The sequence below is a fragment of the Mycteria americana genome, chromosome 11 (genome assembly GCF_035582795.1).
Source record: "Mycteria americana isolate JAX WOST 10 ecotype Jacksonville Zoo and Gardens chromosome 11, USCA_MyAme_1.0, whole genome shotgun sequence".
In the NCBI taxonomy this organism is placed as follows: Eukaryota; Metazoa; Chordata; class Aves; order Ciconiiformes; family Ciconiidae; genus Mycteria; species Mycteria americana.
Window position 1 is genome coordinate 18308747 of NC_134375.1, and position 13337 is coordinate 18322083.

The following is a 13337-nucleotide window of genomic DNA, read 5'->3' on the forward strand; positions in this document are numbered from 1 at the left end:
TAAGCAAGGCATTCCTCCCTTGGCCAGGACAGGGCTTTGCAGAAGTAAGATAACCACAGAGCTGCAGGTGGTGATATTAGCAGATATTATCTCTGGCTGGCAGCGTGCAGCCAGTCTGTGCAGCACAGCACAGCGTCATGAGAGCGTTTCTGCTATGCAAAGTTTCATTTAAATCAGTAGCTGAAGCTCAAACACTTCAGTGCAACTCTGCCAGTTACAAGAAAAACATTCAGTTTGTGACACGAACAATTATATAGCAAAAATCTTGTAGTACAGACTTGGTAAGTCAAGCCTGACAACTGAGCTGGCGACCAAAAAAGTTTACTTTTAGGAGGATTGGTTAAAAAGCACTTTAAAATTATGAATACCAGCAACGAATATGTGCACGGCAGGTATACTATTCAACCACTTACTATCAAAGTAATACCAATGAATAGCAAAGTACATGATAAAAATGTTGTTGGGATCAGAAGAAAATAATAAACAAGTAGGACCTTCACCAGGACCCTCACTACAGAAAAAAATATTGCTTCAGGGCACTTGGATGAGTGACAGATCTAATCTGAAAGGGTGATGGACTGCAAGAGTAACAAATAATTCCAAGATGCTGATTTCCACCCCCCCAGTCAAAGAATCATTACTGGGGTGAGGGTCAAGTTGATGAACATCCTAACGTGTGTCACGTTTGCAATAGATACCGTACCAAGCACAGATCCTAATGCCGAGAAAAACCGCTAGTGTGGGACCAGAGAAGTTTTTTCCATGTATGAACTTGTAAAACTTTAGAAATACATATACAGGTTTCCAGAAGAAAGGCCGATTTGTGTTTTAAAGCAGGAAGAGGTAAAGAAATCCTTTGTGATAAAACTAGAAGCAGGCAGAAGAAATGAGAGAAAGCTTCAGGTGATCATTTGAAACAGCCTTATGAAGATCAGTTTGGACACGGAAGAGCCTGGCAGGATATGTAGAAAAGCGTGGCAGAGCTCCAGGAGGCACTGCTGGGGGGTATTAGGGTTTGGACTACAGGTTTCTTTGCACATTACAGGGTGACGGATCTGGGTTGCAGGAAGCTTAAATGAATCGGTGTAGTTGTAGATGGGAAAAGCACCCACCTTGCCTCCTATTCCAGGAGAGATGGTGGAGCCGGCTTTGGGTTCAATTACTCAGCAGTGACGCTGGAGAGACCCCTCTGCGGGTACCGCACCCCGGCAGCGCCAGCCCGGAGCAGGAGCCCCAGCACAGGGTACCCGCTCTGCCTCCCCACGCTCCTGCCACGCGGCAGCCCCACGCAGGTACCCACCGCAGGGGCTTCTCTCTGAAGTGGTCGCTTCTCCCAGCCACGCATACGCACCACTTTGCCAGATTACTCCGATGGTGTTCTCTAGTGATTAATGTACTTAACTGTATTTCCTCACTTCTGCCTTTTCAAAGGGCAAATGAATCCCGGTCCAGAATTAAACTGGGAAGAGAAAGTGATTCTGCCAGAAATGAGAAGCAACCACCTTGTGCAGGGGGTTTCTTTGGGGTTTTTTTTTTTTTGGCACTCCACAAATTCCTGCTGCCAGAGTTACAATGGCAGCAAGATAATGCAGGAGCCAAGCACAACTATCATCTTAGTGTAACTTTAAACTAATATTAATTCTTTCTTGATTTTTTAACTGTATCCTTCAAAACTCCCTGTCTGCTGGAACAAATGATTTCCCTGGAATTCATTTACATTGTTTGCTGGAGACTTTTGCAACTTGTAGGCTGGGGCTGAGAAAAATCTCAGTAAAGAAATCTCAGTATGGAGATGCTCCTCAGTTCGCAGGAGCATCTGGAGCTACCTGCTGTGGAGCGCAATGCTTCTTCAGTACGTTCAGGACTGGCCTGGGGCTACGTGAATCACTGGTTTGAAGTCAGCTTGGCAATCAGTATGTTTTAATCACACATCCCCAGACCCCATCAGCACTGGTTTTGCCATCCTGCATCCTCCCCTTCTTTATCTAAGGTGATGGGCCACAGAAGCACATGGTCACAAGTGAGATGCCTCCCCTTTCAGTCTAGAAAACTCCCTCCCTTTCTGATCTTGCTTTAATGGGAACATTTTCAGGCTCCTTCAGTCTCATTTCCAAAACATTCAAGTCCTCTTGCTTTGCCAAGCTGTCCTGTTGAGCCTTACAAGGTTTACTTGCTTAAAGCTCTTGACACTCACTCATCAGCTAGCCAAGGTCTAGCAGTTCAACTTCTAGGAGAAGAAAACAAAACCTCAAACTCACAGCAACAGGAATGAAAGCAGATGCTAGCACAGCTGCATGGCTTTCTTCATTTCAAGTCATGCTGGAAGGCACAGCTTAAAAAGCAGCGCTCAGGTATGCAACTGCTTCAGTGTCATTGCTGACAGCCACAACAGCACTGCCGTGTCAGATGCTCGGCAGCATCTCTCCTTCCACCTACACCTCCCCCAGCTGTCAGCCAATAATCAGAACACTGAAGGCATTCGAAAGGAAACGGCCATGTGAATACAGACTTATTCAGACCTGGATGCAAGACAACTGGTGGGAAATTCATCCGACCTACACAAAGCCTACATGCCCATGCAGGCAGATGAGCTTCAGCATCACAGACTTGATGAGGGAGCCTGAACTTAAAGTGTGTCTGCTTTTCCCAAGGGTATCAACTGCTCTAATATGAGATATTACCTTTCCCAACTAAGCTCACTTCTGTTTTTAGAGGATCCCCTCTCTAACCTGTCAAAGGAGCAGTGGAGAAAAGTGGAAAGAGCAAATGTATGAAGAAGTCACAGGAATATTTAGACGAAACAGTAAAATGACACCAAGTTTCACAGGTAGCACCAGGCCAGATTTTCCAGGCACACATCTGCTACCCCACGTACTCTGTACATCTCTGGACACTTTCTGCAGGTGCCTCAGGTTTGCATGCAAAGCTCCAAATTGCACAAAAATTGTGTATCTTCATGCTTCTCCCAAAACACCAGCTGTCTAAGTGTCATCTCCTTTGTCACCTGCAAATGACAGGTATATTTCCACCACGTGGCCAGCCACCCCGCTGTACGTGCCGTACACCCAGTTTCCAGGCGCAGGCTCCTCCTTCGTCCCACTCTGCTCCAAGCACACCCAGCCACAGCTGGGAGCCACACAGACAGGTCAAGGGCCAGCTACAGCCTCAGTTGGATCACTCCCGCAAATAAACCCTATTTTGCATCATCTTTCCAACACCCTGGAACGCTACAATTACCCAGCAATGTTTGCAGTTTTCTAATAAGCAAGACTGTGGGAAATTGGAGATCCAGCCACATCCTTCTAAAAGCAGTGGTCGGCGTGCCTGGCATAACACCAGGAGATACTTGCTGGCTACTTCTCTCCATTTTATTAACTTTTTACATAAAGTACTATTTTATAATCATGCAAATTAAAAGCACTTTACTGTAGGGTATATTCCGTAATGAATGCTGAAGATATGACCTATTTGGATGTGAATCACATTACAAATTCGTATAACTCAATTTTCAGGATCTATCTCATGCATACTAAGCAGAAATGAAAGAAAATGCAGACAAGTTCAAGACAAAAAATAAACATTTGTAATACCAGAAAATGTGACTCTTTGGACTAATAAATGTGTCGAGGAAGAGCAACAGTTCAAGGAATCAAATTCAGTTTCCACTGTTTGGAAAATGCTATATTTTAGAACATGTTAAAGAAGTAGATGCTATTGTATCTGGTCTGTGCATAGCAATCATAAGCAAACAGCATGTGATTTCCCAAGGAAGCAAAATAATTTCAGAGTCATAGTGTACTGGGCTTGAGATTGGATTATGCATTCTTTTCTTAATCATCTTAATTCCTTAAAGGAATCACTTATACAGAAGTGAAAGGTTTCTAGAGTGGACTTGACATCTTTAAAAACAGAACTGTAGATGTTCTTTTGAAGCAGGATCCTAAATGGCATGAATATTTTTATATATATATATTTACTTATTTTAACCTCACTACAGCTTTCAGACTTACTTAAACAACATAAAAATCTGTTTTTCTCAGTCACCAGGTTCCAAGGTTTAAAGTATTCAGGCACTGAGAGATGCAGACAGGCAGTTAGGAGAATTTTCAAAAGCACTTCAAAATTATGGTTCAAACTTGTTTTGTCTTTTGCCTCCCCTTCCCCATACAGTGGCTCTTCCAGGTCCTTGCTACTCCAACGGCTGAGAATCCTCCCTCATTTCCAGCTTAGTTAATGGCTACTTTATCTCCATTCTTTTCTTCGGCTAATGTGGTTTTGTTCTTTTTCCTTGCCTGCCGTTTTCCACCCCCTGAGCTGGCCTGGCCTTTACGGGGCTCTGCGTGCCCATAACTGCTCTCTTCTCCGTCGCTGAGCTCCCATTCTCCAGCGGTTCCCGTGGCCCCATCCACACCAGGTCTAACCAAATTCATTCCTCCTGCACACCCAGGGCCAGAACAACCCTGTGAGGAGAATTCAGGAGCCCCAGATTGGTGCTTAATCAAAAGCTGCTATAAATGATGGGAAGCCCCACTGGAAATGGGCTTCGCATCAGTCCCCGAACGCCTGCCTCCCTGCAAACGAACCGCCACGAACCAAACCGGGTTACCTGAAGGGGTAGGCAAAGGCTATGTCAATGTTGAGGTCACTCTCTGACTTGTTTGCACAGTCCACACTGAGGCGCAGTCCTCCAGAGTACCCACCGCATGTTGCAAATGCAAAGATTGCAAAAAGCTGTCAAAAACAAACAACATTTTTATTTTATTTCGTTTCAGCAACCACCACAAGCAGATCCGTGCGGCAGCTCTCGCTGCAGCACCAGCCCCCTCGGGTCAGGTTATCCATCACTCCGGGCGCTCAAGGCGTTGCCGTACATTACTCTGCGCCCTTCCCGAAAGCCAATACAAGGAACCACAGAACGTGAAGCTCTGTTGCCACACGTAGACAGAAACATCACCATTTGTCTGTGCCAGGCATCTCAGCCCTCCCCTCCCGTCTTGAACCCCACTTGGGATTCACAACCCAGGCAGCTATTTGAATCATCCAGCTGACAGGCACGCTTGGACAAGAGAAGGATGAATATCGGCTGAGCATAATGAGTCAGTCTTAACCCAAATAAAACACTGGCAGAAGTATTTATAAGGAGAAACCAGGAGTAGCAATAGTAGACCAAGAGAGTTCATGAGGCCACCATCCCATTACATGGCAAAACACAGAATCATGCTGCTCCTCTTGCACTTAATGTATGACTTAGAAAAAACCACAGTGATTTTTCGATTATTTTTCCTAAATGACTACCATAACTCAAGAGGGATACAGAGGTGCAGTAAACTGACATTCAGCAAAACGGGGAAAAAAAATCAAGACGTAGAATAAGTTCAGGCAAACCAGACAGGAACAAAGAGCTTGAGGTAGTTCTGATGCAAACCTGTATCGCATCTTAATCTTCCAGGAGAAAAAGGTGAAGGAGGGAGCATGCAGGCCAGAGACACATCAGCATTTATATTTATATCAAGGGTTCAAACAGAGGAATTGGAAACAGGAATGGGTGTCTTAAAACATCATTGATGTAGGCTTCCTTGAAAGACCCTGAGCAGAAGTGTGGACAGCTTATTTATGCAGTTGTAATTTAAATTAAAGGACAGGCTAGATTTCCTTGATTGTAGCACTGAAGTAGATCTGTAGTAACTCCATCAGCTTTAACAGAGTTACGCCGAGATCTACAGTAGGGCAGACTGGGAAATGACAAGTAAACCCCCAATCCCAGTTATGATTAAATAAACTAAAAGCCAGCAACACAGAGGAAACAAACAGTGTACACATCTGAAAAAGAAAACTTGGACACTGAAAAAATATACAGCAAGCAAACGTAATGGCAAAATAAAGGACTGAATGATTCAGTAAAAGCAATATGGAAATATAATAAATAGAAAAAAATGGACCTATGCTTGCTGTGCAAGGCTCTGCAAAACACCCCGTTAATCTGACTTCTCCCAATTCACAGCACGAGCAGGACCAGGCGTTTCAGCAGCCTCCTCGCACTTCAGCCTTCGTGTGCGTCTTTTCCCCAGCACTGCCAGGTTACAGGGGCGACTCCTGAGCGCTGGGGTAGGGAGAGCTCCCCGGCTGCCGGGTGATGTGCTGAGCACGACGCAGCACAGCGAACAACGCAAGATCCCACCCTGCTACTCACTTCCAACACAACCAGGGCATATCACTGAGGATAGATTTGCAAAGGTATTTAGGTGCCCAATGATAAGAAAAGTTGATAAAAACTTTGATTGAATCAATTCTTCATGCTGAGCTCACTAAAAAAAAAAAAAAAAAAAGCTGAACTTTACTGTGAATTGACTTGTTAAATATGTGCCATAAAATAAATGTTTGTACTATAACTCAAACAGTGTTCCTTCATCCTAAATGAGACACTTCCTCTGTACACACAAAAAGTTTCTGCCTTTACATGTAGCACAGCACTGAAAATCAGTATTAATCATCTCAGTTTAATTTGTGAGGCGATGTCAGAAAACAATATATTAAGGAGAAGAGGAGAGATTAGTGCTGACCTGCTTTCTGGCCTAATTAATGGAGTTGCAAATGCAAGTATTTTGCAGATACATAGGGAGGCACAAAGATCAATGCAATGATATATAAAGAGGGAACTGAAGGGCTGCAGTGCGAGACAGATCTGCCATAAAGGAAGAGCCATCACCTCTCAGCTACAGCTCTCAGCACGGGGACAAGCAGAGGAAAGACGTGCAACTGAAATGCATCTCCTTCAATCAAGTACTGCAAATCAGCGTAAATGTGTGCCACCATGTTTATTCACCAAGGCCATGGAGCCCTGCCCAAAAAAAAAAAATCCCTTCTCAGAAAGGATCTCCCCCAGAGTTCCTAGTTTTTCCTCTCCTCTATTGAGAGCATCTGTGACAGCAGACTCAGGCACCTGAAGTCTCAGTCCCTCAGACATTTCAGGTCTATCCTCTTTAGCCCCACACTCAGCTTTTAACCAGAGGCTTTTGAGATGCTTTCACTCATTCAGCAAACCCTTCAGCCTCCCTCCTTCCTCTCCAGCCCCAACCCACCAGGGCCACCCCAGCAGCACCCATCCTTACTCAGCACACGCTCCACTACGAGCACCCAGGCAGCATCCAAAAGCAAGTGGGAAAGGGAAAAGGGCCCAGCTGGAGACTTTTATACCGAACTTCAGCAAGGTCTCAGCCAACCCGAGCTTGGCTCTCTGCCGTGGCTGGGTCAGGTGCTGCTAACGGCTGGGATCGCCCAGCTGCCATTAATGCCCCACCAGTCCCACAGCTGTGTGCCGAGGCCACGCAGCACCTTTTGGAAGCATATTTATGTTTTGCATTGCAGGAGAGCGGGGTGAGGGCTGTAAATCACTGGTATTTCCCCGGGGTATCTTGACTAAGCAGCAGGCATAATTCTCCTCTTGCCCAAGCAACCTTCTCCTCCTACCTCTGCATTTTTCTTTTTTTTTTTCCCTCCAAGTTTTGCTGCTTTATGTTGTCAGTGGAGTGCCTGGTGCATTAAGCCAAGATTTACTTGTCGGTTTTTGTGCATGCTGTAATTCTGTGGCAGTTGCAGGAATGCTGTAAACACCACTGTATTTTATTATGGCAGGATTTGTGTAAATGGCAGTTGTAAACCCCATAATGGGAGCTTTATGGGCCAGATTCAATAAAACCTCCATCTGCGAGGTAATTTTATTGAATCTGGCCTCTCTGAAATTGAAAAGTTTATGGAGAAAGGGAAAGCGTTTCCCTATGTTCCTATTTACTCTTTGCCTATAAATCCACACTCGGCTCTAGTCCCTTCTGCAGTGTGTATGCATATCGCCTTTCCCCTTCATATTAGATAAATCTCCCCGGCACGCAGCTGCCTCTGGCTATCGCAGGGCTGCTGCCTCTCCAGGCTCAGCCCCGTCGGCCAGTGCTGCGCCTGCCTTCCCCGGGGGAGCGGCAGCTGGGTGGGAGAACCACGGTGCCCTGGAGGCCACAAATCTTTGCCGCCGTGGCCGTGCTGGGCTGCTCCCGCCCGCTGGCACGGGAGCAGGGCAAAGCCCAGCCGTCCCCTACGCAACCCGTCCCCCCTGCAGCAGCGATGCAACGGGGAGGTCGGTGCCTTTGCTCCTGCCTGGACCCTTGAGGGAAATGGAAAACGCCTGCCCCCCGCCTGGATCAACGGTCCACGGTCGATGTGGGATAACACCCCGAGCGAGCATCGCGCTCGTTCGATGTGTGCTATTGAAGCAGTTAGCGACCCACCTGATGAGGCCATAGAGCGAAGGGAGGGGGAGGAAGGGACGTTATTTGTGCTCCCTGGCACGGACCGGAGCAACGCACATCTCCCATGTCCAGCCCAGCGCGGCTGGAAGATCGCCCTTCTTCCACATGGTTTCAGACACATCTCTAACAAGGCAGCACATCTCTGAAGCTCGCAATGCCTTTCTGTATGGTGATTAACACCCCATCCCCTGCTCCTGTTATGGTGATATTCCCTCTGTGACCTTGCAGCCTTGGCCTGCACTATTGGTATATTTTTGTGAGGAAGTCCGGTAAATCCCATCGTCTAACTTAATCAACAGAAATTGTATTTATGATGGTACTGTACAATAATAAACAGCCTTCACTGTCAAGTCAGATTAGCATGTTTTAAAGATCAGTTGGCTCCTTAGCACATTGAGAAAAAATAGCAATGTAATTTCCAGCAGAGCACATGCTTCTCACACCAGCTCAGGGCAGACAAAGGTTCATCAGCTGATTTATGGGATCAGCTGGAAGCCCTCCTTCTGATGCCAGGCTTCAATGCAACGGCAATGGATCCTCTATTGCTTAATTAATTATTGCAGTATTTAGGAATTGTTATTTATCCAGACTGCAGACTCAAGGCTGGTCCCCTTGTTCCCCAGCCCAGCTGTCCTCGGTGGCCGGGGGCTCGGGGCGTGCGATGCCTTGGGCGAGCTGAAGTCCCAGCTGGGCGTTAGGCAGTTGGCAGCGCCTCAGCACACGACCCCGGACTTCACTCATCCCGCCGTGGAAAGGAGAAATGGGATGATTTCCCATCGCTTCTCTGCGTTTGGCTTTCCAACAATTCGCCTCGATGCCTGCTGAGCAACAGGCTCGCTGTGCGCACCAGAAGAAGGCAGAACGGTTCCTGACAAGGCAAGTTTAAGGCTTATGTAGAGCATGTTGCAGCTAAAACATCCTGTTAGGAAGATAGCACTGTCATTTAAAATTAATGAAACTTTTATATAAGCCACTTGCTTTTCCCAGGAGCACGTCTGCCCCGTGCAGCAGCCTTTGGCAGCTCGCTGGCAGACAAGATGCAGCTGGCCTGGGAATGCACCCCAAATCCCCCCCGGTGCAAAGGGAAGATCCCCGCTCTGCCTGAGGGCTCCCTGGCCTCTTCTGCAGGATGGTGAGATCTTAAAAAGAAACCGTGTCAGTCTTGCCTGGAGCTGTGGTGGCCAACGACAGGCTGCGAGGGACACGCAGCTCACTATGTGGGTTGGTCTTCAACGCTTTCACTTGGGGCTGAGGGAGGAAAATGGGAATGAACCTGCTGGATGCTTTCCTGGCGAGGTCCCCCCCCTTGCCCTAACATTGGAAAGCCGAGGGGAACGCCAGACACTTTTAAAGAGCAACCTGAAATATTGGAAACGCCTACTCTTTTATTAGTCATTTTACACATTCGAAGTGTTTTACAAAGACTATTTTTCTGGCATCGCTTCTGGATGTAAGACTTCCCTTTCTCCAGATCGCCATAACAAAGAGACTGCAAAACGTTTGCCAAACGTTATATTGCTTTACGCTTTCTGCCGCTCGCGGTGGCCAACAGCGCGCGTGAGAGCGGGGAGGGAGCGTGCTGCTCTGAGGGCCCCGGAGACGTCCCCCCGCAGCCAGCATCGCTCACCCAGCAGAGTGTCTCGTTAAACTGAGATTATTTATTTATAGAGCAGAACCAGTAATTGAACATTATTATTAAGACCGTAAAGGGAAGGTTCGAAAGCACTAAATGACTGTACGGGAAAACATTTACTGCAGAGCTGATGGCCCAAAATATGTCACCAGTGAAGGATTAGGAAGCATTCTCTCCTCCAGGTCTCTGCCTGTTTCTTTTTTAAAATCTGGCATTTTTCCTGCACAGATCTGAGCTGCAGACTTCCTGGAATCACTTCTCCTACATACAAGCCTTTGTGCTCTGGAGATTATCAGATTATTGACTTTGGGATTCCTAATTATATCAGCTTGACTGGTTGATGAATTGGAGGTGGAGAGCATCACAGCCAACGCAGTGCTGGGGGGTAGGCGATGACTAGCAGGAGTCATTTTCCTCCAACAGCTATACCGGGAGAAAGCTGAAATACATTCTGCTCCTGCTGAGAAATAAACCCTAAAGCAATTGTTCACTAATTGCTGGGATTTAGTGTGCCCCTTACAAATAAACAGCAGCATTGCACAGAACGATCCTGTGCCTGCCCATACCTGGTCTGCGTGGAGGCAAAAGCCCAGGGATGAGGGACCGTCTCGGAGTGTGGGGCTTGAAGAACCACATATGCCCCACCTGGGGAACGTTGTACACCTCCCCAAACATCGACCCCAGCGGTGCCTCAGTTTTAGCACACTGCTGAAGGACCACTCAAGCGACTGCCCCACGCCAGGAGGCACTTGCAGACCACGGGCACCTCCAGGATGTGGTGGCAGCTAGGAAAGGGCTTTTGGTGTCACCATGCTGGAGATGGGGACATACAACCTGTCCAGATCTCACGCAAAGCACCTCATAGCTTTCACGTGGCTATCAGACTTTATGTTTCCAATGTCTTCTGAAAGGGGAATGGAAACGCAGCTACAGTGGTGTTGGAGGAAAATCTTTGCATCAACAATTTTGTATGGCTTTACATTGAGCTAAGCGAATGAGGCCCTTCCTTACGCACGCTGTGCGGTGAGGACGGCTACTGCTGGAAAGCACCGTGTCCTCCAGCCCCTGAGGCCAGCGGGACCCGCCCGGATGAGACCAACCTGCTCCAAGACCTCCCCACTTGGCTGGGGTCTTCACTGGGGCGTTTGCAGCAGCAAACCTCTGTTTTGGATTTTAGGGCACCCTGCAGAGACCAGCCCTCGATGGCTGGACGGGAAGACCTGACCCCACAGCAGGCAGGAACCCTGCAGCATCCTCTGTTTAAAGCACAGCATTTCATTTAATGCTTTGCATTTTTAAAATGAATAAAAAATACTTAATTTGATTCTTAATGCAAAGATTTATGGAAATGAAGTTGGGCTATTTTTAGTGAGTAAAGATCATGTTATAATAATTTGGTTCTACAATACTTTAATCCCAAGGAGACAATTTTCTCTCTTTTTCTTTGAAGAAAATGTTTATCTTTTTTATTCATCTTTCATTGATTATTCTAAAAATCCCATTTAGCTCCACCACATAATGGTATGGTAGTCTTTTCCCATTATATTTTAATAGAATAAAACCCAATTGTATATGCGAGGATTAGGTAGCCATTCATTGAGGTAAAGAACATTGTTCCTCCAGATGGCCAGACAGAATCTGTGTAATGCCTTTCCTATTTATTCAGTTCAAAATGTAATGCAAGCTTATGAGATGTGTTTCATCCAGTATTTAATGGGTCAGCCATAAAGTTGAAAGCTAATGTTAAGGTTGGCAGCATGCATGGAAGAGTTAACAAGCAGAAAATAAAGAGATATTTAGAGCATCTCTTGGACTCAGTGAAATGAAAAGTTGTCAGAGGACAAAGCTACCTGCATAAGTGGGGCAGGGATGCTAAGCTCTTCCAGCCCCTCTAACAATTTGTCAAAGGTTTGAGATAATTGAAGACATTTACAAGGACCTGAGGGGTTTTTTTCATTTATTGTACAAATTGCTTTCTGCACGTGGACATTGACAGATTGGCAACGAGTCTTCCGCGAAACAAAATACACCGATACTTGCTGCAGACAGATTTAGGAGTACCTGGGGTAATTACTGGGTGTACGCTGCTTCATTTGGGATGTATCACAGAGCGGTAGTTTCACTGCATTTACAGCCTGCAGCCCTTTTTTCCCCCCAGCTGTAGAGCAGTCTGCAAGCTACAGCTCTTCCTCTGCAGTCTCCACAACTCCACGTTTGTACCTTCTTCTTTTAAGGGGGTGGGAGCACAAGTTGGACAGATTTGTTTAGATTTGTACATACGATCCCTGAATAACTCATGTTGTGACATATATCACTCCAGCAGAGACGTGCGCTCCTTTTTGGGCCTGACAACTTTTCCAGTCCTAGACTGCTAGCAAAAAAGACAACCGTGGTGGTCTCTACCAGGATCCACATTGCAACAGTGCCCAGAGCACCGCAAGCGCCAGTCCAGGAGAGCGGACACCCCGGGCTGGGTCCTCTCCCGCTTGCCCGTGCCAGCCATCCCCCCGTGTGCCTACATCGTCTCGTGAGCTGCTTTGGCATCAATCACCTGAGACCACCAAGTCAAGGAAAGCCATGGTCAGGTAAAGGAGAGGTTTTCTAACAGGTGATCTTAATTCTTATTTTATTAACAGGTAAGGTTTGGCAACCCAGCAAACACTCAGGTGCATGCATAAATGTAATTCTGTTCTTGCTCCCTCTTGAAAACACAGATTTTGTGCAGGCTTTACAAGCTGATTATATGGGATTTATTGTGTAACAAGTGTAAACATTTAATTATAAAATAAAAAAGGTTGGATGGCTGCTCATTTCCTTGCTCACTTGGTGGGTTTAAAAGCATCTGGGTTTAAAATGACCCATGATCTAACATAAATGCGTACAGAGCATGATCCAAGTTATTACCAAGTAGGATTTACTCCCTCTAATAAACACAGGAATTTACATTACGGCTGAGTGACATCCACACACGGGAAGTGCTCTGAGAAGGGCGACTGCCCCTGAAGGTAATGTCACTAAACCCTGATGGTCGATACAGCCTCAGGGGCTCAACGACAATCAAGACTACACCATACCTCCTCCGACGCAGCACCGTATGGCAGGGGACCACAAACCCAGCTTGCAAAAGCAGCGTTGTACACGATGCACGCGCCGGCTGCCCCGGGCTGGGGCTGGGACAAGGCACCTCTCCCAGCTGGGGAGCCCAGCCCCATCCCCAGCTCTCCCAGCATCACCACCAGGCACCCCTGGGCAGGTGGAGGCCCCTGGCAGCACCGTCTGATGACTGCTGCAATTGCTTCATTATCTAATTTGCGTCTTTGTTCTTTCCATTAGCTTCCGCTCCTCTTTCCCTGGTAGACCCAGGCTCTGGTGGAGCGTTTTCCTGCGCTGATGACAGACGCACGTAG

At 46.9% G+C, this 13337-nt stretch overlaps 1 protein-coding gene across 1 annotated transcript in view; it reads right to left on the reverse strand.

Moving 5' to 3' along the window:
- The window catches only part of SYNPR (synaptoporin), a 108788-nt gene that overhangs the window by 24463 nt on the left and 70988 nt on the right, over positions 1–13337 (reverse strand). Inside the window, exon 3 of the mRNA XM_075513983.1 lies at positions 4607–4731. Coding sequence (XP_075370098.1) covers positions 4607–4731 — 125 coding nt within the window. The remainder of the gene's footprint in view (positions 1–4606; positions 4732–13337) is intronic.